The 24,304-nt window shown below is 38.5% G+C and overlaps 1 protein-coding gene and 1 non-coding gene across 3 annotated transcripts in view; one reads left to right on the top strand and one right to left on the bottom strand.

The window, feature by feature from the left end:
* LOC109106344 (rho guanine nucleotide exchange factor 2-like) overlaps positions 1-24,304 on the bottom strand; it is a 46,638-nt gene that overhangs the window by 10,305 nt on the left and 12,029 nt on the right. For both annotated transcript variants that reach the window (XM_042740323.1, XM_042740322.1), the window contains 15 exons: positions 21,726-21,885; positions 13,126-13,193; positions 12,070-12,133; positions 11,671-11,803; positions 10,853-10,962; positions 10,628-10,771; positions 6,727-6,977; positions 5,892-6,017; positions 5,654-5,771; positions 4,197-4,448; positions 3,918-3,994; positions 1,926-2,098; positions 1,745-1,812; positions 1,464-1,652; positions 1,277-1,381 (listed from right to left, as the gene is read on the bottom strand). In XM_042740323.1, coding sequence (XP_042596257.1) covers positions 1,277-1,381; positions 1,464-1,652; positions 1,745-1,812; positions 1,926-2,098; positions 3,918-3,994; positions 4,197-4,448; positions 5,654-5,771; positions 5,892-6,017; positions 6,727-6,977; positions 10,628-10,771; positions 10,853-10,962; positions 11,671-11,803; positions 12,070-12,133; positions 13,126-13,193; positions 21,726-21,885 — 2,038 coding nt within the window. The remainder of the gene's footprint in view (positions 1-1,276; positions 1,382-1,463; positions 1,653-1,744; positions 1,813-1,925; positions 2,099-3,917; positions 3,995-4,196; positions 4,449-5,653; positions 5,772-5,891; positions 6,018-6,726; positions 6,978-10,627; positions 10,772-10,852; positions 10,963-11,670; positions 11,804-12,069; positions 12,134-13,125; positions 13,194-21,725; positions 21,886-24,304) is intronic.
* On the top strand, positions 14,575-14,681 carry LOC122140111. Its single transcript, XR_006156820.1, has one exon. It is a non-coding gene; the product is annotated as a U6 spliceosomal RNA (small nuclear RNA).

Here is a 24,304-nt window from a genome sequence, read left to right as displayed (position 1 = left end):
TAAATCTAGGACAAGACACAGAATAAGTTATATGTGCCTGTAACCTTTTTCAAGTTACATGACTGCAAGATGGGGCTTATGTTAAGAAACATAGGCCATAGAATGGACTTATGAAAGTTTAAATTTGTATTATGTGAGAGTTATTAGAACTCTCAACGGGAGGACTGTGGGATTACAAATTTATAAAATGTTAAATCTAGGTTCCAATGTAATAGTATGTACATTGGGTTTTTACATTTTGAGGTTAATAGGATGACATTCTGAGATGATCAAGTCAAGCAGCCCAGGTTTCTGAGACATTGACCTTTTGTTTGCTCTTCCTGACCATAAACTCAAGGCACAGCTGTGCCTTTGTTTCTATGATAATGTGAAGGTATGGGCGATACTGTCAGGCACCTCTGTATTTAAATGACAATGTTATGCTGATGAGATCAAGGCTGGGAAAATGCCAGTGTCTGGCACTTTCCTGATTCCACTTGCTTGCTTTGTTTAAATTGTCTCCACCTCTATGTATCCCTCCCCCTTGAAATGTATATAAACTCCAAAGTATCACTGCTTTGGTTAGACTTTTGATGACTGTAGCGCTGAGCGGAGCGTTCTCAATAAAGAATGCTGCTGAAGATTACCCAAGAGTCTCCTGGTCTTCGCTTCTGAGTTTCCAACAGGTTGGATTAATCAGGATAAATTACAGAAACCCTACAATAAATTAGTTACTACTTTTTAATAAATCATCGGTCCTAATACATATATTATTTCCCAGTAGAAATTATCTGAATATTCTTAAAACATGATATATTTACTATTTACTTTAAGCAACAGTATATAAAATTTGGGTAGCACTTTATTTTACCGTCCTGTTCCTCATGTACATTCTATGGACTATTATAGTAATAACAATAACTAGGTAATAACTAGGTACTAATCCTGAACCTACCCCATGTAGTTACCTTATATAACCAGTACTTTCTTAGGTACGGTAAGTACACTTTAAGTACATGTAAGTCCACATACTGTAAAATAAAGTGCAACCAAAATTTGTTTTCAAAGAATGTGGTAAATAGTTATTGTTTTTTTCCTAGTTTTAATTTCACTACATTTTATTAGATGTATCCTTAAAAACTAATCGCCACTGGTGTAAGAATGAATAAATGTAACAGAATGAAACGAGTCTCTGAAACTTCTCTTAATAAGAGTTTTATTTACCTTGTTTCAGTAATGCTGAAATAATAGTATCTGTATATTTTTATATACTTTTAAATATATACAAATATGGTACCTGTTGTTTTAGAGGTGAATTGTACCTCTGTCGATTCACCGTTCAATCTGAAGGCCTGTGAACGCTCAATGCAGGAACCCAACAGCACTTCACTCAGTCTGTCCACTGCATTTTGAAATAAATAAGAAAGAGTTAATGTCCTTCATTACTAAGTATTCTCTATAATGCTGTACACTCCTCTGCCTACCCTCAACAATGGCGTCATTCAGTAGCTTTTCCGCCTGGGGAGCGTAGGGCGTATCTGCTCTGAATATATTTCTGGAGTTAGTGGGAACGTTAACATTCTGACCTCCGCTGGCCTCGGCCAAATCAGAGAACAATGTCACACGCTCCTGTAACAGCTCCAAAACTTCACGATCCTTCTGCTGGATATCAGCTAGAGAGAGAAAGATACAATACAAAAATGAAAAAACAAAACAAAACAATGAGCAAAGCTAATGTGGTTTGACAACAGATATTGATACAAACCTCTCAGTCGCCGTAGCAAAGCTTTGTCCTCAGTTTCAATCAGAGGGAAATCCTCTCTTGATGGACAGCTGCATAAGAGAAATACAGAGATGAAGTGATGAAGTGTTTGGTGTTGCTTGTGCGGAGATATTTTAGCGGTGCATTGAGATGTAGGGGCAAAGAATTGTGAATTGACTCTGACTTGCTCACTGTCTGCTGAATGAGTTTCATCCAACTGTTTCTGTCGTCTTTGGAGGCAGCGTGGAGCTCGTACATCTCTGGAGGTGTGGAGTGACTGATGAGGAACATTCCTCGTTGCTGATTGGCTATATCTCTCACAATCAAATTCTGAAGGCACAATACTGCCGGTTTGTCCTGTGAAAAGAGAAAGATATGCACTGAAAAAAGTGAGTTTATAGTAGTTCATAAAAAAATATGATGCATATTTTAAAAGCACATCACACTGAACACTAAGGTCTTTCAAAGTTGTCTTTATTTAGAGTAAGTAAACTAAATGAAACATTGACTAACAAAATGTTTTTAGTTTGAAAATTCTACTTTCATATTGTAGCTAATCCACCCCCCCCCCCAAAAAAATAGTAACAAAGGTACATTAAGTAACATTTTGGCACATATATTGATTGAGTATGGTCTATGGTCTTTATAATAAATAATCTTTTTACTTTGTGTAAAAATACATATTTTTGATTAATATTCGGTCAAAATGAAAGGTTTAAAGTAATCCATAAAAATAATTTGAGAAAAAAGGCTGAAACAAATTAAAGTATTTTTACTTGGCCCAAAGTAGGGCTGGGTGATAAAATGTTTCATATTAGTCGATACTGTATTGTCGATAATTATCACAATAATTTCAAATCTTTATTTCTTTCAAGTTTAAAGGCAGATTTTGCTCCCAAGTGAAAGTTGTAGAAACCAATAATAAAAGTAAAAGTTATATCAGTGTATATATACAGTAGTAAAAAGTAACACACACATTAATACAGGATCCTAACGTTATTCATCCTCCTCTGGATGGTGCTGTTAACTCAGACACTTCGGCGTTTGGCTTTCCATTGTATTTGGGACTTTTTGACAACAGGTACAAAACAGCGATTGTAGTCATCTCCACCATGGTTGATCGCACTGTTTTTATTTGCGTGAGTGACACGAAAAACATCCCACAAATAATCTTGAGTGAGTGACGCGATGCGTATATATGCGCTTTGCATCTGGTGTGAACACACCATCGGTCCAATCACCACAGATTTCGTCACGCAAAGGAAAGGTTTGGAAAAATGAATCATTGAGTGTATTTTTACAATAAGGTAAAAATAAATGCATATCATAAGACAATGAAAGTGTTTTTGACCTTGCATGCATGTCAGCCTGTTGTTGGGGACTCCCAAATCCAAAATATGTTCCTTTCATAACCCATGATAGGGGCACTTTAACAAAATAAACATCTTAATAGAAAAAATTATTTCTTAGTTTCTGCACTGATATGGTTTCAAATCATGAAACAGGTTTGTGTTGTCTGACTTCAATGATTTATATGTTCAGCACAGTTTGCAGTTCAAGCTGCAATATTAGTTATATTACTTTTTTTTACACATTTGACAGTAGTTTGAGTTGACAGTAGTAGCTTGAGTTAGGATGCAGATGTAAATTTATGTTCATTATTACAAATAGTAGCATCTGTAAAAATGGTACCAAACTCATTTTTATATGGTGAAATTTAATTATTCTGACTGTTTGAGTTTTATTAAAATTAAAAATTGGTCTTCCATGGTAGCATACATTTAGATCATGATAACCACAGTTAAATCCTCAATACCTGGTTAAAATGTATCCACATGGTTTCTAGTTATTTGTACAAAAAAATATATCTAAATACATTTATTATAAATGCATAACTGCTATAGCATAAAAATACTGTAAATATATAAAATTACTCCTTTAATATGTTTAATATGTCTACATTAATAATATAATAAACATAATATCGAACATTTATCAAACTCTTGTTATCATTTTATCAAGGAGAATTATATCTCGATAATTAGTGTTATTATTTTATCGCCCAAGCTATTATTTTTCCAGTCTAGGCAGTTTGATTTTGATGTAGGATGATGGAGAACACAGTCTAAGTGAATCCAATGATAGTCAGCCAACAGAACAGTACGCTGTGACTCACCAGACAGGGAAAAATATACTTCTGGTCTTTTTCCTGCATGAACACCAGGATGTCTGTCATCAACAAAACGTGCACATCTATTCAGACAAAACACAAAGTTACTGATAAATCTACAAATGTACCAACTATTTCACTTACTCACACACACACACACACACACACACACACACACACACACACACACACACACACACACACACACACACACACACAGACACACACACACACACACACACACACACACACACACACACACACACACACAAACACTAATGGCACCTTTGAGTCTGGAGCCTTGAGCAGTCTTCCAGAGCAGTGCTCCCTCGTGAATGAGTCTACGGCGCAGCAGCTCTCCTCCACCAAACACTCCTCCACCCTTAACTTTCGTCTCAGCTCGTGGGTCCAGACGAGACTGGATCTCCTGCAAACGCTGTGCTCGCTCTAACTCTTGAACCTGCTGGTCCACGGAACACAGCAGCTCCCGGATCAGCGTCAGAGAGTCAGCCAGAGATTTACTCTCTTCTTCATTACCTGTGAAATCAAATAAAATCTGTGCTCAGATCACCTCATATCAGAGTAAGGGAATCATATCTGACCCAGGGCTGTTTCCTGGAACTAGGTGGTTGATGAGCACTAGGCTCCCTTTCTCTTTCGCATAAAATACCTGTTGATGCTGATTTTCATGAAGTAATTCAACTGAAGTGTTCCACATAAAAGGATGGCATGCTAGGTAATAGGTATATTATTTATATGCACTCATTTTCATCAATCCGAATGAATTAATTCTGATTTTAAATTCTCAAGGCTCTGCTTACATAAACCCTAAACTTTGCAATATGATTGACATTTTTGTTTGCATGTCCATGTATGTATTTAGAAGAAAACATCAGCGCAGCATAATTGTTCTTTTTGCCTTGATGACATGCCTAAAAGGAAAGCTGACAAATGTTATGAAAGTTTTTAATAGCAAATATTGATTAAATATACAGTCTCCTCACTGACCAGTTTGTAAGATGTAAATAAACATGCACGTTCATAAGAAGTTAAACATCTGTAAACAGAAATCTTATAATAAAATGGCTCTAGTAAACATATGCGTCACGACACTAAACAAGATACAAGGTATTTTTGAATTTAATTTAGAAGATAGTCATAATCAAGCTTAGTTGTTTCCTATTTATCAGATTATTTCAGGTCTTTCAATCTGATCGAAATTTCAATCAAGTTCAGTTGGATCGATTCAGGTGTTTCATGAAGGCTTTTCAATCTGAATGAGCCATTGATCCAGTTACTAAGAGATTATTTGGGTGCATGTAAATGTACTGTAGCTACTGTGTGATTTGTTTTAAATAAAAAAAACAACTAATAAAGGTATAAAATGTCATTAATTAATTCTTGCAAATATAAAGTTCCATATCATCTGTATAGTCAATTCAACAATATTGCTGAATATTAAGTGTACCCAAATAACAAAGCCAGAGGCAAACAGTGGCAAGGAACCAAAAGTCCATCTGTGACAGAAATGGGGAAAGAGGAATTAACTGGCCAGACAAATTAACATGGTGTGGTTTAATTTCATAATAATTCAAAAAAAGTATGACAAAGCTGTCCATAATTGCACATTAAACAAAACCATGCAGTGCAAAACAAAAATTCAGTTTGGCCAGACTATAGTTTTACATGATTAAACAAGGACTGGCTGTAATATTGGAGTACATGTCAGAGTATAGTCTCACCTTTAGTGTTGTCTAGTATGCGCTTGATAAGTACAGGGTATTTCGTGATGCGTTGAGTGACGAGTAAGATGCACTCTTGGACACCATGGCGACGCAGTAAAGAACCTCTGCTTACCCGCTTGACAGTAAAACAAATATTAAAAAATAATTTTATTAAAACATTCTAGGTAATTAACAAAAAAAAAAAATAACTGAAACCTATGCTGACAAGCATGTCTTTTTCTGGCTGTATCCTCACCCGTATGAACTGCTGGAACCTCTTATCGCGGGCCAGCAGCTCCTTATAGAGTTTCACAGCTTTCAGGTGTCGACTGCAGAATTCAACATAGCATTTCCTCATCTCTTCTGCATTCTTACCTGAGAACTGAAGCCAAGAAAATGTAATAATAATAATAATAGTAATGATTCTTTACATTTATATAGGGCTTTCCTGCTGTTCTAATCACTGAAAGCGCTCTACATTGTGAGGGGGAGTCTCCTCGTCCACCACCAGTGTGCAGCAGCCACCTGGATGATGCGATGGCAGCCATAGTGCGCTCGTCCCACCACACACCAGTGTGCAGAGGAGACAGTGATGAAGCCACCAATAGATATATGGGGATGTTATGCCATGATGGTCAGAGGCCAATGGCGAATTTTGCCATGCCGTGCACATCTCCACCCTTTTCGAAAGACCCTGGGATTTTTAGTGTCCACACACCAGCTCGGTAACATCTCATCCAAAGGTGGCTTTTTTTACAGTATAGTGTCCCCATCACACACTGGGGAGCTGACCCAGACCACAGGGTGAGTAGATAGCACCTCTTCGGGATTTTTCCCATCAGGCACTGACCAGTCCATGACAGGGTGATATGATCGGTTGAAAAATTTCAAAAAAGTCCAGCCTAAACGAAAATCTTCTCGGTTGGAAATTGGCAGGAAATTCCAGGCTTAAGACATCTGTTCTTTAATTTGAACTAGTCAGTTTAAAATTGACAGTTCTATTCGGCAATCCTCAAAGAGTGCCGCAGGAGCGATGTGCTTTTTGGCCAAATAATTATTAACAACATAGGATAACTATAGGATTAGTTCACCTGCTCCACCAGAATATCCCCCAGCTTTTGAATGGTAAAGTTCCGGGTGCTGCTGGGTGCCAGGCTATTGTTTCTTCTCTGCAGTAGTTGGCTCAGGAAATTGGAGTGAATAGACAGCAGCTGATCTAAGCACGGAAAGATGGCGTGAACCACACCCAACTCCATCAACACCTCTTCCAGCATTCCTCTGCGAAACACCCCCTCCATGATCCGCAGCGTACGCATGTGGTTCAGCTCTGTCTGAATCAGCTCTGAAAAACACAGATGCATTGATTTATCAAAAATCACAGACATTACAGTACAAAATACCTGATTGTACAAAGGATGCATCTACACTAAGAATTATGCACAGATCCAATATTTTGAGAATGTTTTTTCTTGTCTTGTCTGTTTTTAGTCATACGATTTAACTCACCAGCTTGTAAACAGAGACCTTAAATATCTTGAATGTGTCAGATAAGAGAGAAGGTATATAGTTGGGGATGACCCAGGACAAAGGTTGGAAAACACTGACATGGAGAGTCAACATTGTTTTCTCACCTTTCTGATTCAATTCTTCCAGCATTTTTTATTTTACATTCAATGTGAATAGACCTTAACACTTCACCAAAGCCAAAACTTATTTTCCCAGTAGATCAGGAGAAGTGATCAGTCAGCAGAGCAGCCATGAGTGTTTGCCTAATACTTTGTTTCTGCATCTGTTGTTTAAATTGTTACTTGCTGCTAAGAAGATTTATTTTGTTCTCTAGCTATTTCTGCTGCTATTTTTCATTGTAATTTGTATGTTTGATTGCACTTTATTTGTAATTAGAGTAATGGCTTAATTTCTGCTTTTTCTTTGCAATCTACACTTTGCATCTTGGGGCTTGACTGATACCTGGATTCATCCAGAAGAATCAACAACCCCAGCTGCTCTGTCTAACAACTTCTATTTCTCTCATACCCCTTGTCAGGCTGGGAGGGGTGGGGGCACTCATCTGCTCATTTCTGACAATTAGAAATACTTAACCCACTCTCCCCTCTGCAATTATAACTCATTTGAATCTCATGCGATTACTGTAACAGTTCCTATAAAACTCCATGTTGTGGTAATTTACCAGCCTCCTGGGCAACTGGGCACCTTCCTAGAAGAACTGGATGGTCTGCTGTCCTCATTCCCGGAGGATAGCAGTCAACGTTTAGTCTTTGGCTACTTTGACATTCATCTGGACAAGCCTTATGCTGCAGACTTCTATTCACTCCTAGCTTCATTTGATATCAAACACCTCACCACTACAAGCACTCACAAATGAGGCAACCAACTTGACTTAATTTACACACACAATTGTACTGCAGACAACATTTTGGTAAAACCCCCACACATCTCTGACCATTTCTTCATTACATTTAACCTACATCTTCCTACCTGTGTGCCACCAACCCCTCTATACCACCAATACCTGTTACTATTAGATTAAATCTGCACTCCCTTTCACCCTCCTATATTTCCTCTGTAGTGTTTTCCTCTCTTCCCTCACCTACCCATTTCTCATCTCTGGACGTTAATGCAGCAACTGACAATTTATGCTCCACTTTAACTTCTTGTCTAGACAATATATGTTCTCTCTCCTTCAGGCCAACACGGGCTACCCCTTCTTATCCCTGGTTATCCAATGTTCTTTGTGAGCATCTTTCCAAACTCAGGGCAGCAGAGAGAAAATGGCACAAATCAAAAGATCTGTCTGACCTGAGTTTGTATCAGTCTTTGCTTTCCTCTTTCTCTGCTCAATTCCATACTGCCAAATCTTCATATTTTCACAACAAGATCAACAGTGCTACAGACACACGTAACCTCTTCAAAACATTAAATTCTCTTCTCTGTACCCCTCCACCACATCTATAACAGCTGATGATTACTCAAAAACAAAAACAGAAAAAACAATAACAATCATTCAGCTCCACACACACACGCAAACTCAAACCAACCGCATCCACACCTAAAACTTCCCCCTTCTCCTTCTGTCCCCTCACTGAGGCAGAAGTATCACTATCAAAACTGTCCCCAGCCATCCTACAACATGGCCACTAGAGTAATCCCCTTCTCACACCCTCTCCAAGCAATCCTCCCCTACACTGCCCACCAGACCACATCCCCTCACACATCCTTCTCACAGCACTTTACCTCCCCTGCATTCACTCAGGTAACCCCACTGCTCAGAAAACCTACATTAATAGCAAAAACACTCAAACAAGTTGTTTTTAACCCCATAGCAAAAACACTCAAACAAGTTGTTTTTAACCCGTTATCATTATTTCTTACACAGAACATCCAGCTTGGTCCTAACCAGTCAGGCTTCAGGAGTGGCCATTCAACTGAGACTGTGCTACTGTCAGTCACTGTAGCCCTGCGGATTGCAAAAGCTGACTTCAAATCATCAGTTCTTATTTTGCTGGATCTATCTGCTGCTTTTGACACAGTGAATCATCAGATCCTCCTGTCCACCCTCTCATCACAGGGAATCCACTTCGCTGGTTTGAATCCTATCTCACTGGTAGGTCTTTCAGGGTGACCTGGGGTGGGGAGGTATCCAAAGCACACCAACTGGTCACTGGGGTTCCTCAGGGATCAGTTCTTGGACCCCTCCTCTTCTCCATATACACTACATCACTGGGACCCATCATACAGACACATGGTTTCTCCTACCATTGCTATCCTGATGACACATAGCTCTATCTCTTATATAAATATTGGTGTAATTTTTGATGACCACCTGACTTTCAAAGACCACATTTAAAAACTGCTAGATCTTGCAGGTTTGCATAGCACAACATCAGAAAGATCAGGCCCTTCCTAACAGAGCATGCTGCACAACTTCTTGTCCAGGCCCTTGTCTTTTCTAGGCTAGACTACTGCAATGCTCTTCTGGCTAGACTTCCATCATGCACAGTCAAACCTTTACAAATGATTCAGAATGCAGTGGCCCGGCTGGTCTGTAATAAGCCCAAAAGAGCCCATGTTAACCTCTCTTTATCTCCCTGCACTGGCTGTCAGTTTTGGCTCGCATCAAGTTCAAGACACTGATGCTTGCAATATAGAACAGCCTCAGGCTCAGCATTTGCCTACTTCAACTCACTCCTACGAATCTACAGTCCCTCCAGAAGTCTGAGATCTGCTAGGGAGCGACTCCTCGTGGTACCATCACAAAGAGGCACAAAATCACTTTCCAGAACATTTTTGTTTACCATTCCTGGCTGGTGGAATGATCTTCCAACCCCTATCCGGAATGCTGATTCCCTGACATTTTTCAGGCAACAGGTGAAAACTCACCTCTTTTGTCACTATCATCTTCATCCTAATATATATCATCTTTCTCTGTCTAGCTTGTATTTGAACAATGCTTGAAACTTGGTATACTAGCACTTCCTGTGTCTATTTACCTCTTTAAGATGAATCACTTGATGTATTCCCCAATTGTAAGTTGCTTTGGATAAAAGCGTCTGCTAAATTAATAAATGTAAAATGTAAATGTATCACTTCACATGTTGTGCAACTGTGCAAGTAAATAACTATATCAAATAATATAATATTAATCGCCCACACACTTATTGGTGACACATGCATACTCCCTTCATTATTCACATGTAGAAATTCCCATGCAATCAACAACTGAGGTGTTGTGAAATGCAGAGAAAATTGAGAGGAGAATCAGATATAAGTGTTCAAGATTTGATCAGGTGTGGACTGCATTTAGATATGCTTTACTAAACGACCCAAACAGATAGCAAACATCTATTCTCATAGGTGTTTTTGAAGTTTGCATGCATGTAACAACATAAGATCCATCCCAAAACTAGATGACAGTATAAATGTGTCCAAAGGTCAATGACATTAAAAAGGCCTGAAAAATAAAAGAAGTCTCACCATATATGACGTCTTGTCTCTTGATGATGTCTTTGCGTTGAGACTGTAGATAAGAAGTGTCCACAGCCAGACTCCAGGAATCTGCCTCAAAATCCTTCCCATCCTTCTCCAGTTCTTCCAACATTGATGCATAATACATTTCTCCTGTAGAATGTTTGTGAGAACAGCAAACTTTATATATGCCTTCCCATTTTCATTCTGTTTTGTGAATGTCTTGAGTTGTACCTTCATCGTTAAGGGATTCTATGGACATGGCTCTGTTCCTGAAGTTCAGAGAGTCTGTGGAGTGAGACAGAATCCGCCTCAGTCCAACAGGAGAGTCATCATTTAGACTTCTGTTAGAAAAATCAAAAACAAGCAAGCATGAGGACTTTGTAGAGTAGTTGTAAAAACATAACTCTCATGTAACAATGTACATTATGGTAAAAAAAGACATTCTAAAAAATATTTCATAGAATTAGTGGCCAAGCAGCAAAGGTAGCACCTAGGGAGTCTTAAAATTCTTTGTGGTATATTTGAGGAAATTTCAATGGGCCTTGAACGTGGTAGTTGTGTTGCTGTCTATAGAGGGTCAGAAAGCTCACAGATTTCATTAAAAATATCTTAATTTGTGTTCTGAAGATGAGCGAAGGTCTTACGGGTTTGGAATGACATGAGGTTGAGTAATTAATGACAGAATTTTCATTTTTGGGTGTAGTATCCTTATATCAATAAAATTACATCACAACTGAAAAGCTAAGTGGCATTTCATTGTAGCAAGATGGTAACAATGGTGTTTTTGAAAAAGAAAAACCTACATGTTTGCTACAGAGATGCTGCTGCCGAAAATTGTTGAGAGCCACAAAGACATTGTGTTTAGTGACCTTTCATCAGTGAATTATTTAAGTTAACTCACAGGACGTCACTCCGTCATTACAAAAACTTTATGAATTTAATTCGAACGCTCTAATAGAGAAATAGTCTTTCCTCTTAATACAACACACAAAAATGAACATAATTAACACACTTTGTTCATGTCTGTGATTGGTGATCAGATTCTTTACCCTGCAATGTTATTGGTGGAAACACTCTTGTTGAGTGACAGTGTGGAGCGTCCTTTGCGGGAACCGAGGAAAGACTGTCTCAGTGTCTCTGATGGGTAAATGGCTGAACTCGGCCTCTCCTTCAGTATTGGATCTGGCAAAGGAAAACCCATTCCTGAATAAAATCTTTTCTTTAATGAGAAGATACTGTTTAACCACCACTGCAACATACTGTAACTATCAAAATTCCACATCAAATGACACTACAACCTGAACTGCAACTGCTCACTAACAAGATATTGGTTTAAAGAAGTTGTGTTATTATTATTATTATTATGAATTAGTGACAGGAATCGGTCATAAGAAAAAAAAAGCTATAAATATTAGAAAAAAAAAGAGATATGAAAGAGAGAAACTCACTTTTGCTGCGGAGGGCCACATTAGGTAAAGTTGCGGCGTTCCTGACCAGAGCCAGCCTTTGTTGCTACAATTCATTAATATGTTATATGACTTCATATGAATTAATGCAATTAAATAATCATACAGATTCAACAATTTGAGAAACTAGGCAATGTAATATAATATAATTAGCAAAATATCCTAAACTTCCCCCCATAGACTATAAAAACTAATTTGTTGACTCAAAAATTGTGCAAACTCATTGCCTTAATTCACAAAAGATTTACTAAACTAAATCAAGTTAAATAGAAGTCCTAGTTACAAATACTGGGAGTACTCCTTAATTATTCTAATCCATAAGTACCTGCAGCAGGGGTTCTCAACACTGGCCCTCAAGATTCACTTTCCTGCAGAATTTAGCTCCAACCTTAATAATGCACATCTGAACAATTAATCAAGGTCTTCAGGATGACTAGAAAATGGAAGTTTCATCAAGGTTAGTGCTAAACTCTGCAAGAAAGTGGACCTTTAAAGGGTTAGTTCACCCAAAAATGACAATTAGGCTGTATTTTTCTCACCCCCGTGGCATCCTAGGTATACATGACTTTCTTCTTCCAGATGAATCCAGTCGGAGCTATATAAAAAATTGTCTTTGATCTTTCAAGCTGTTTAATGCCACTCAGCGGGTGTTGGATGCATCAGTAAATTCATATACACCTAGGATGCCACAGGGGTGAGTAAAACGCAGCCTAATTTTCATTTTTAGGTGAACTAACCCTTTAACTAGGGTTTTCTCTGCTACCTCTAGGTGTCAGTATGTTATGAATGTCTACTCCATTAATTATTAGTTATTACAGACAATTAGTTGGCATTTATCAGTCTGTATTATTGGATTCCATAAAAACACTAGCTCCTTGCATATTTGATCACACTGTTGCCTTAAATACAAAAATATCATAACATTTCATCCAATGTGAATCTGTAATTTTACATTTTATATGCCAAACAGACAAAGATTTGGTCACCAGCTCAGTGTTATGATCATTCATTAATTATCCCCGCTCTATTGACTCTTACCTTCTGTTTCATTTTGGCGCAGTTGGCCAGTGTGTCACGACAGCGGTTGTGAATGGTCACATTGCAAGCTGTGAAGACAAAGAACCAAGAAAGAACACCACTGATTATTAGTATTTGATACATCTTTTTGACTGTGTTTAATGATTTCCAACTGATTTCCAACATAGCTGAGCTAGTTTCTTGTCATTTGTATCACTCCCTGTTATCTTTCCCACAAAATAAAATTATTTAAACTCAAATCAATATTTCATGTGCATTTATATATTTGGAAAGCAGCCATGTTATAAGAGGGACAATCTTGTGTTCAGGGTCCTGATCACCCTATCACCCAGTAGATTGTTTCTTACAAACCAATGTTTTCAAGGAATATTTGATTGGTGTTACAAAGCCATCTCTTTTCTACTTACCTTTGTTTTATTAATGAAATAATGAAATAATGACTATATAAAAATAAAAATATTAAATAAATGAAATAAGTTTAAATACTGATCTCACGGTTATAGAGATTGATCAGAAAATCCTATTTGCACACAAATGTCAGAGAGTTTAATTAGGGACATACAGCACAGAGAGGGTGTGTTATCTCTTCTGTGATGTGTGTGTATATGTATTGAGTGGCAGTGGGAGTCAGTGCCATCTCTCCTGTGAACAGACATATCTTTGTTCTGGTCAACAGCAGCTCCAGGCAGCATCTCTGAGCTTTATATCAGATTCACTGGACAAGCAAATGCATATAATCACATTCACACACATATACTTGCCTTTTCTATCCCCTACCCCTAAACCAACCCTAAACAGAAAACCCTCCACAGAAACCGTTTGCCTTTTTTAAATTTATTTATTTATTTATTTGGAAGAAAAAAAGCACTGTTTAATTTTTCTTAAGTCATTTGGTTTATAAGGACACATGAAGTCATAATCATGAGGACCAATGTCATACATAATTGTGTACATATAAACATGCATACAAACTCTCACGTACATACACAAATTATATTAACCAAATCATATTTATTCCCTTTTTTTCCACAATGCTTCTATTCCCAATTTGTGCAATAAACATATTACAAAAAAATCTGAAAATATGGTCTATAAAAAACTGATCTGTGAACGTGAACTGATCTGTGAACATATTCTGTGAAACAAGCCACTCATTCCGAACTTAAACAAAGCTAGAAAGCATTGTTTAAAAATAAAAATAAAAATCAGTTGCTGTAGCCAGTCAGTGTTATTGAAGGTTGACAAGGTCACACACTCATTGACTAGAGTTAAAGTGGTTTGGAGCTATCTAGACAACCATCTGACCTTCATTGATTGAGCCACAAGATTCCAGTCACATCAATATGTTATTGAACTCCCTCTTGACTTGAGTTAGGAATTAATCCAATTTGTAGCCATTTTAGTCAAGATTTAAACAATTTTACATTGTATATTACATTACTGTAATACGTGCTTGCTACGGCGGCACATATACTAAAATTGGATCGATACAGAGAAGATTAGCATGGCCCCTGCGAAAGGATGACACGCAAATCCATGAAGCGCTCCATCTTTTGTGGGAAGTCTTGGCTTAATGGTTAGAGAGTCGGACTCCCAATCGAAGGGTTGTGAGTTCGAGTCTCGGGCCGGCAGGAATTGTGGGTGGGGGGAGTGCATGTACAGTTCTCTCTCCACCTTCAATACCATGACTTAGGTGCCCTTGAGCAAGGCATCGAACCCCCAACTGCTCCCCGGGCGCCGCAGCATAAAATGGCTGCCCACTGCTCCGGGTGTGTGTTCACAGTGTGTGTGTGTGTTCACTGCTCTGTGTGTGTGCACTTCGGATGGGTTAAATGCAGAGCACTAATTCTGAGTATGGGGTCACCATACTTGGCTGAATGTCACGTCACTTTAGTGACCAATCAGCTACTGTCTCTACATTGACATTACATTGACCAAACAGCATTTAAAGTATTGATATTTAGTCCAACAACACTTGATCTTTTCAGTGTTGACATCACTTCGCTTGTCTGTGTTTGCACATTACAGACAAGCTGTCAGTCCATTATTAGTGGTAGAGATTTTTCAGTCACACTGTAGGTCATATAGTTACACCAGTAGGTGGCTACAAGTTCTTTTTGTCTAACCGGTCATTATGTCTGATGTCATGTGTCACCATTTTTGGGGTCAACCGTTGCTAACATAAAACCTGGAAAAAATCATCCTCATGATCCTTTATCTCAATACCAAAACCTGGCCAGACAGTGGAGCTGCATGATTAATCAATAGAAATCCAAAATTGTGCTATGGTTTAGTAAGATTACCAAATTGCAAATTTGGGCTGTGATTTAATTAAATAAATAATTTTGCTGTGAGTTTGAGATTACAACATGCATTTGGGAACAAAACATGCACCTACCTAAGAGATTATCAACAAACGAGTTCCATTTGGTATAAATAATAATAACAAGAGTTATAATTGACTGTAACAGACTAAAGATTAAAGGTGTGCTAAAAATGAATATTGCTCATGCTGAGATAGTATTCACAGCTGAAGCGTAGACCCAGACCCGGAAACAGTATTGTCAGAAGGTTCTTATAACTAGGGCTGGATATATTCGAATATTCATTCTGTGGGTTGGCATTCGATTTTCAATTTTGAGATTTGAAAACTCGAACACCTGGCATCCCCCGCTAAACGCACGAAACGGTTCTCATTCCCTTGAAAATGAATCACCCTTGAGTGAACGTCATGATTCAGTTCATCTGGAAGAGAAGTCAAAAATGGCAAGACCTCAGCTGTGTGGGAGCACTTAAAATTGAGTGAGGACAAGACAAAGGCAGTGTGCCAAATATGCGATTTGAAACTGGCCTCCCACAACAGCACACGGAGTTCTGTAAGTAGTAAGCCTTTAGTATATTGTTGGTGTAAAAAAACGAACTGCTTTTATCTGGCATGTTAATCAGCAATTTGACACATGATATAACATGCAATTTATTTGCTTGGCAAATTTGCAATTTGCTATTCCAAGCAAATGAAGTGCACGTTATATCATGTGTCAAATTACTGATTAACATGTCGGATAAAAGCAGTTCATTTTTACTTGCGAATACGGCAGTCATAAAAAAATAAAAACCTACAGTAGCCCAGCCTAATAATAATTTGTCTACATTAAAAGTATTGCTCTTTACAGACCTGTGTGTTTTGTTTCACTAGGGCAGTTTCCGTTCGGAGCATAAAATCCCTGCAATACAACTGCCAGCCGCTTCTGGCTTACGCTGTTCTGTAATTTATTAAAATTTCATTCATTCTGAATGCGTCGAGTGTCCATATTGCACCAAAATGCGACACTGCACTCCCTTGGGTCCGCAGCAACACACCCGCCATGCATGAAGTCGATTGGATGAACGGTTGTCGACATAATAAAAATGCAAACAGACAGACAGACAGAGATTCCTGCCTTTATTACACCGTGTCTACACCGGACGCGACAGTTGTCGTGTTATGCCGCGCCGCAACAGCTAAAGTCTAAAGTTCTATTGTATGCCGCGCTGGTCACGTCCGGTGTAGACACTGTGTTAGAGAGAAGAATATGTTCAGCCCCCTCCCTCCGAAGCTTCGAATATTCGGTGTTGATTACCACCTGAAGCTTCGAAGCTCAAAGAAATGGTATTTGGACCAGCCCTCTTACAACTTAAGTCGCTCACTTAACAATTAACTGCATTTTATTTACATTTATGCATTTGGCTTTTATTCAAAGTGACTTACATTGCATTCAATGTGGACATTTAATACATGCATTCTCTTGGAATATCACCTTAGGTGTCTCTATAGTGGCATGCTCAGTTGTTTGAGCTACAGGAACACTTTACCTTTTAAAACACTACAGGAAATAAATCTTTTTTTACTTTTTTTTATGCAACTCAAAGGGTTTGAAAATAGTAAAATGTTCATTATTCATTGCCAAGATTGTCAGCAGATTGTGGAGCAGAAAAAAAGGACCTAGCACTTTTCTAAATCAGTCTTAATCAGTGGAAGTTTATTGGCTTTTATCATGCTGATAATCTTATAAGTGGCCTAATATTGGCTGATAAATCAGCCTAGATGATATATCTGCCTAGTTTGCTATGACTACTGTTGCTGGCCAGGGGAGGACTGGCCTCGACTGAGCCTGGTTTCTTTTTTCTTCATTACTGTCAACTGATGGTTTTGCCACTGTCACACTTTTCTTGCTTAGCTGGATTTGAAAAGACAATTAATAGTCAGTTATATTATAAATTAAACTTAATTGACAACAAATGGGAGGAGGGGGGGTGTACATAAAGATAACAAAAGATCCATTCTGTACGACAATAACAGACTTCAGAAGAAAGCCATGCAAAATAAATCTATGTATTATCTGTCTGCATTCATGCACTAAGGTCTTACATCAGATTAAACAACATATCAGCTACAGTTATGTCTTCCTTTTAATGTAGGTTGATGTACAGTAATTTAGACAAATTGAGAAAATATAACCCAGAGCAACCAAGCATTTATGAAATTTAGCATAAAACCACTTAAATATTAATGTGGTAAATTATCTGGATTATCAACAATGGGGAAATAAAACCTATCCAAAACCTTAATTATACACAATAAGTGTGAATGCCATTCTCTCACTTCCCCTCCTCCACCATGATATCAGCAGCGACAGTGTATTCAAACCCCCACAATTCTTCACTCCTCACGACTGTAATTATTCACCTGTATCTGAGTAAATGCATCTGCTCTAGGCAAAAACTGCTGTTCTCTGTGCTGTACTAATAAAGAGATGCTTTCCTAACCCTCTGGACAGATACAACCCTTCAAGGTCTCTTTCAAACCTAGTTCATAGTTAAGCCAATATCAACCAGTTTGTGTCAACCAATTCGTCATTATTTACTCAACTCCAGTGAGTTGTCTCCTGAAATAACATGATCATGTTATATAATGAACAAATCAAATCACTGATCAGCTCATGTATATTCAATTCCCAAGTGTGTCACACTTTGACTGAGCATGGCGTATGCAGGTTACGAAGAGGAAGAAAAATGGCAACAGGCATTATTAAAAGAAGGATAACATCACTACACTAAATGCAAATGTTAACGAGAACCGACAATCCAAAACTGAAACACAGGCAGAGTAAAAACAAAGATGATTGGATAAACAGGTGTTACAAACAAGGGACCTAATGAGTAACCATAGTAACAGATGAGTGGAATGAAAATGGAACAAAGAAATAAAGGCAGATAAAACAAGTACTAAACACAATGAGAATAAAAACAAGAAATAGCTTAACTGTTACATAATGCCCTCTTCTGGGAAGGCTCGACCTCGGTATGACAGTACAACAGAGTGAGGGAGGTCGGAGGAGAACAAGAAGCTGGCAAAGGGCTGGAGACAGACATGAGAGCAGGAAGGAGGAACCAGGGCGAAGCAGACAAGGAACCAGGAAGGAGCTAAGAGCAGGAGGATCCTGGCAGGTTCCTACAAGACAACCAGTACAGAGGCCCACGGTGGAGTCGAGGTAGGAAGGAACCATGTTGGAGATGCCCTTGAAGACACCATGGGGATAAGTGATGGAGACGGAGCCAAAGAAAGTGGAGACCCAGGTGGAGCCGCAGAGCCAGAAAGACCAAGCAGTGCTGAGGATGCGGAAGACCGAGGGTTGGTGGCGGAGGACTGAGGCAATGATGGTGTGAATGAGGACAGAGGGAAGGAGGAGCCTGACAGAGCCAAAGAGGTGGAGGGATGAGGCACAGCCAAAGGCCCGGAAGGCCGTGGCAATGGTAGAATGACAACTGACGAAGGTGGAGCCAGTGGGACGAAAGAGCACAGTGGAGCAGTTAGGACAATGGTTCCAAGTGAAGCCAAGAGAGCGAGCAGCCAAGGCAGAGTCGACTCTCCTGAGCGGAGATGAGGACCAGATGCCCCAAGGTGGATCAGGGCTGCATGGCAGGGCTAATGGTGGAGCTGAGGGGCTAAAGAGAGCCAGTGGAGGCAGAGCTAAGGGAATGGATAGCTCTGGTGGAGCATGCAGGCAAGCAAAACTAGGTGAGGAAGCAGGCTTGGTAAAGGACAGGGCAGGTGGCAACAAAGAACACTCGACAAAATCTCTGGCATCTACTCTAATATTATTATTATTATAACAGTCTGTTTCTTTCTTATTCCAAGGTCACCACAGCCACCAGATCCAGACTGTATCCAGATCAGATGGTCACTGCAGCCACCCAGATCCAGTCCAGATGGTGGATGGGCACCTAGAGACGACCTTGACAGACCTGAATGTCAGCGGAGACCAGGACAACTAGATGTGGCCTAGAAACAGATCCCCTCAGAAGACCATGTCACCTAGACGGCCATCAGGACAAGACCACAGGAACCAGATGAGTCCTCTGCACAATCTGACTTTGTTGTAGCCTAGAATTAAACTGCTGGTTTCGTCTGGCCAGAGGAGAATGTCACACTATTTCGACACACTATTTCCCTGTTTAATAGTGTAAAGTTGCCTTGATACAATCTGCGCTGTAAAAGCGCTAGGCTATATAAATAATGAAGACTTGACTTGACTCTGTGATGGATAGGACTGGTGATGACGAAGACTCTGTGATGGACAGGACCAGTAGTGATGAAGAACTTGAGCCATGCAGGACCAGTGACAACAACAAAGACACAGTGCAAGAAGGAACCAGAGGCAGAGAAGGTTTATGGGTAGGTAGGGTGGAAAGCACTACCTCTGTTTCCCATTCAATTAACCAGTCCTCCGTATCCAACTCCACCAAAATTACTTCTGCCATGGATGTTGCCGGCTCACATCCCTGGTGATTATAAAGTTTTGAATATGGATATTTTTCTTACAAAAAAGCATCGATTCGCTACAGAAGGCCTTTATTCACCCCCCGGAGCGGTGTGGGACACTTTTTTTATGGAAGGGCGCATTTTATTTTAGGTCTTTTGGATTGAAGGAATGCAACCCCCGAGTGAAATGATAGAGCTTGAAAGATCAAAGACAAATTTTTATATAACTCCAACTTGATACGTCTGAAAGAAGAAAGTCATAAACACCTAGTATGCCTCGGGGGTGAATAAAACACAGCCTAATTTTTAGACAGGCAAAGCACATCTGAAAGCAAATGAATGCCGCCACAAGATGGAGAGTTCTATGTGAAATGAAACATTCTTATGTGTAAGAACATATTCATATTCAGTGGACCAACTCAAAACTTTTTCTAATTTAAATAGGTTGCATGCAGTTTTTAAAATATTCAGATAGAATCGGTGTATGAATTTTCATTTTGGTAAAGCCAAACCAATTCTTAGAATTAGAATGGCCAACTTGTTTGTAATCGAAATATAAAGAAACAAAAACACTGCAATAACAGATCAAAATGTTTTTAAGATTTCTCAGATTGCTGGCAACATGTTCAAAATAAGAAAAACATTTGTCTACCTCTACTACCTTCTCAAAAGAGGCATCATTATGTTTTCATCCACTTACAGGTTATAAAGTTTACTGGAGATATGTAGGCGCATTCTGCAAAAATCTCATGTTTTAAAGACAAAGTGCTACACCCAGTCTATTTAAGACTAATTGGTACTTGCTATGACTGACGACAAATGCTAGACTAAGACACTCTGCTCCTCAAAAGCATAGAACCTTGGCCTTTATATTTATAGTGTTTATTGAGTATATGCTCAAATAAGAGTATGCTGTAAATTTTCAAACAACCATTTCTTTATTTACCATTGCATTGCAGAGATGGTCCAAAATGTGTGTACTTGAGTTAGGTTAAGTTACAAATCCACAAACAAACACAAAGGCTGATGATACACTGAGCAACTTTTTGAGCAATTTTGCCAGGCAAGTTTTTTTTTGAGTAATGTTGCTTGGGCACTTTCCCACTAAGAATGGGTAACAAATTTCTATCTGGATACTTAAGATCGGTCGTGGGCTCTCTGTCTCACCTGGTTGCCCATTGACGGCAACATAGGTCAAAGTTGCCCGGCAACATTGCTCAGAAAGTTGCCCCGTGTATCATCAGCCAAAGGGTGACCAACAGTAATGAACAGTGAGCATGTCAATTTCCTAGAGAGAATTCCTTTCTTTCAGGTTGTATCTGAAATGGATGTGCATTGTTCAGCTGAATGATAAGGTTTAACTTCGGTTTATCTGTCTATTTGATGCATGTGAAAGTTGTGTTCATTACTATAGCCCTTCCAGAGGGCCTCACACACCTCAATTGCACACAAGGCCTCATACCCCCTTGCTACGGCCCTGGTTATGACTCAAAATCAGAAGTGTCTGTTGCATTTTTTCAGAAGCTTCCAATTTTTTCTTTCATATGGCAAGCCTGTTTGATCTAAAGCTTTGTGTCTCTTACCCATTCCTCTCTCTCCCTTAACCTTCTCCCTTAAACTTTTTTTGTGCTTTAGCTTGTAGCTCCACTTTCTTAACTTGCAGCAATCTCTGAACTACCCTTGCCTGATTCAGGATAATCTACCGGTTTCAGCTCCTCCCAAGGGGTTGTGTTCAATAGTATAACGGAATTTGATGTAGGCTTATTAAACATCATGTTTTATAATGCAAGTTACTCACTGGGGCAGCTGAGGGCTTCTTTTGCAGTGATGCTCTTGTTGCATGCCGAGCAGAGTGTGGTGGCAGAAACACTGAGGGAGGTAAACAGGTGACCATTGCTGTAACGCGACTCACGCTCCTTTGTCTCTTTCTCCCGTGCCTTCCGCTCTTTCTCTTTGTTCTGCACACAGAAGAGTTAAAAAAAGATGAGTTGTGCAAGAATCGCATCATAACATATCAACATTCACTACAATCATAGCATTCACCATTCACTACATAATGAAAGTCACATGTGTGGGACCAAAAATCAGTGAACTCTCACTGCTGTGAATTCTTACTATATTTACAGACACTCTGTACATCAAATGATGTAAACAAGAAATGATTAAAAGTCAACTAATTAATAAGATAACAATAAGTAGATTACAAGTATAATAAGAGGATTTACAAGTATGCACAACTCACGTTGAACAGAAACTTGGTTTAAGCAGTACTGAGTGAATTCTGACTTTACTGTATTGTGTTCTTTCCCATGTGTATTGTTAGATTTGACTTGTGTGTATTGTTTAGTTATATGTTTGCATTTGTCTTCTTTTTTCCCCATGTTAAACTTGATAGGGTTGTGTTTTTGGTTAAGAAAATGTAAGCCATCCAGCTAGTTGTTATCATAAAACAAATGGGTCTTGTATCACCCTGAAGAGGTTTATTCTATGATAAGTGTTAATGTACATTATCCTGCTTATTACTATGTAATACTATAATATATGTGAGTAGAAATATTTTATTAGCTCACAATTCAAAGTTTCCACTAAAAATAATTTGTCTATGGGTCAAGATGAACAAACAAGTTCAAAAAAGACAACACAGTCAAACCACTTATTACATGACTTTTCACCAAATAAATAACAATCTGAACATTAAACTGAGTTTGTTTTAATATCTTATTTGTTTATTATGTTATAATCTGTTAAAATGTACAAAACAATCGTCCTGGCAACAAGACAAGCACTACAATAATATTATATTACTGTAAATACTGAAGTCCTCAGATTTCCTTTTCGAAACAGTTGATAAGTGAGATGCAAGATAGCATCAGCTACATCTGAAGGAAATGACTCAAGACAACGTATCTGTTATATAGTTTCCTTTTTGCAGCTATTTTTAGTTTAATACTTTTTTTAGATATATTATTATTATTATTATTTTCTTTTTTTTTTTAGAAATATGACAACAACAACCTATCCTATACAGATAATGCACCATTCACAAATATTTTATACACAAATACATGATATCAGATAATGGAAAATGAAACATTTTAGAATAGAATCACATCGAATTGGACATCATCCAGCAGGAAATACCCTGAGCTGTTTTTATATTCTTCACTTGTGAATGTGTGAGAAATTTCACAAGACAAATGATGTTGATCTAAGAGGATGTTAAAGAGAATTGTTCAGGCTATATCTAGACTTTTATTTTCAACAGGAAGCATGTCATTTGTTTAATATATCTGTTTAAAAATAAAAATAATGAACACTTTGTATGATATGCTATAATGCTTCCGCAGTTGATCAATTAGTGCAAAAAATATTCAAGACTCCAGCGGCGTATGTGCATTTGGAAAAAGTGGGCACAGCATGTACATGCTGATGACAAGTTTTACAATGGTGGCCAAATGTTATTAGAACACTAGTATTTTCATCAGCTATGGTTTTAAATCAGTTACTTCTATCTTTTGCTGTAGTGTGTCAGTAGGAAATATCAGTTTACATTTCCAAACATTCATTTTGCCATTCATTGTAATAATCCAGTGAGATTTTTGTCTGAAAACAGCCAGTGCTCCACACAGAGATCTGATCTGCAGGTAGGTCTCTTGAAGCATCTTGGAGATGTTGCCACAGTTCTTCTGGATTGAGTCTGTCTCAGTTTGTTCTGTTTCTTCATGTCATTCCAGACAGACTGGATGATGATGATGAGATCGGATCTCTATGTGGAGCACTAGCTGTTGTCAGACACAAATCTCACAGGATTATTACAATTAATGGCTAAATGAATGTTTGCAAATGTAAACTGATATTTCCTATGACACACTACAGCAAAAGATAGAAATAAAATACTAAAAACCATTTTTAAGATGGTGAAAATACTGTGTTCTAATCCAGTGGTTCCCAACCACGTTCCTGGAGGCCGGCCAACACTGCAGGTTTTCCATGTCTCCTTAATCAAACACACCTGATTCAGATCATTAGCTCATTAGTAGAGACTCCAAGACCTGAAATGGGTGCGTCAGACAAAGGAGAGATGCAAAATGTGCAGTGTTGGGGGGCCTCCAGGAACCACTGTTTTAATAATTTTGGCCACCACTGTATGTCAACTATACTTTGGAATTTAAAGACCTACTACATCCCAATGTATCTTATTTATTTATTTTTTTACCTCTAGCAACGCTACAGGAGACTGTGAGATTTATCTCCACTGACTAATAAAATGTGTTTTTTTCCATAATACGAAGTAGACTGCACTGTTGTCATTTGATTGTCCTTCTCACTGCACTAAGCTTTAAAGCTTTAAAGGCAGTAAGTAAACACATATCAGCA

This window comes from Cyprinus carpio, chromosome B16 (assembly GCF_018340385.1).
Source record: "Cyprinus carpio isolate SPL01 chromosome B16, ASM1834038v1, whole genome shotgun sequence".
Taxonomy (NCBI): domain Eukaryota; kingdom Metazoa; phylum Chordata; class Actinopteri; order Cypriniformes; family Cyprinidae; genus Cyprinus; species Cyprinus carpio.
The sequence above is the reverse complement of the archived record's forward strand: the minus strand, read 5'-3'. Positions and strand labels throughout refer to the sequence as shown.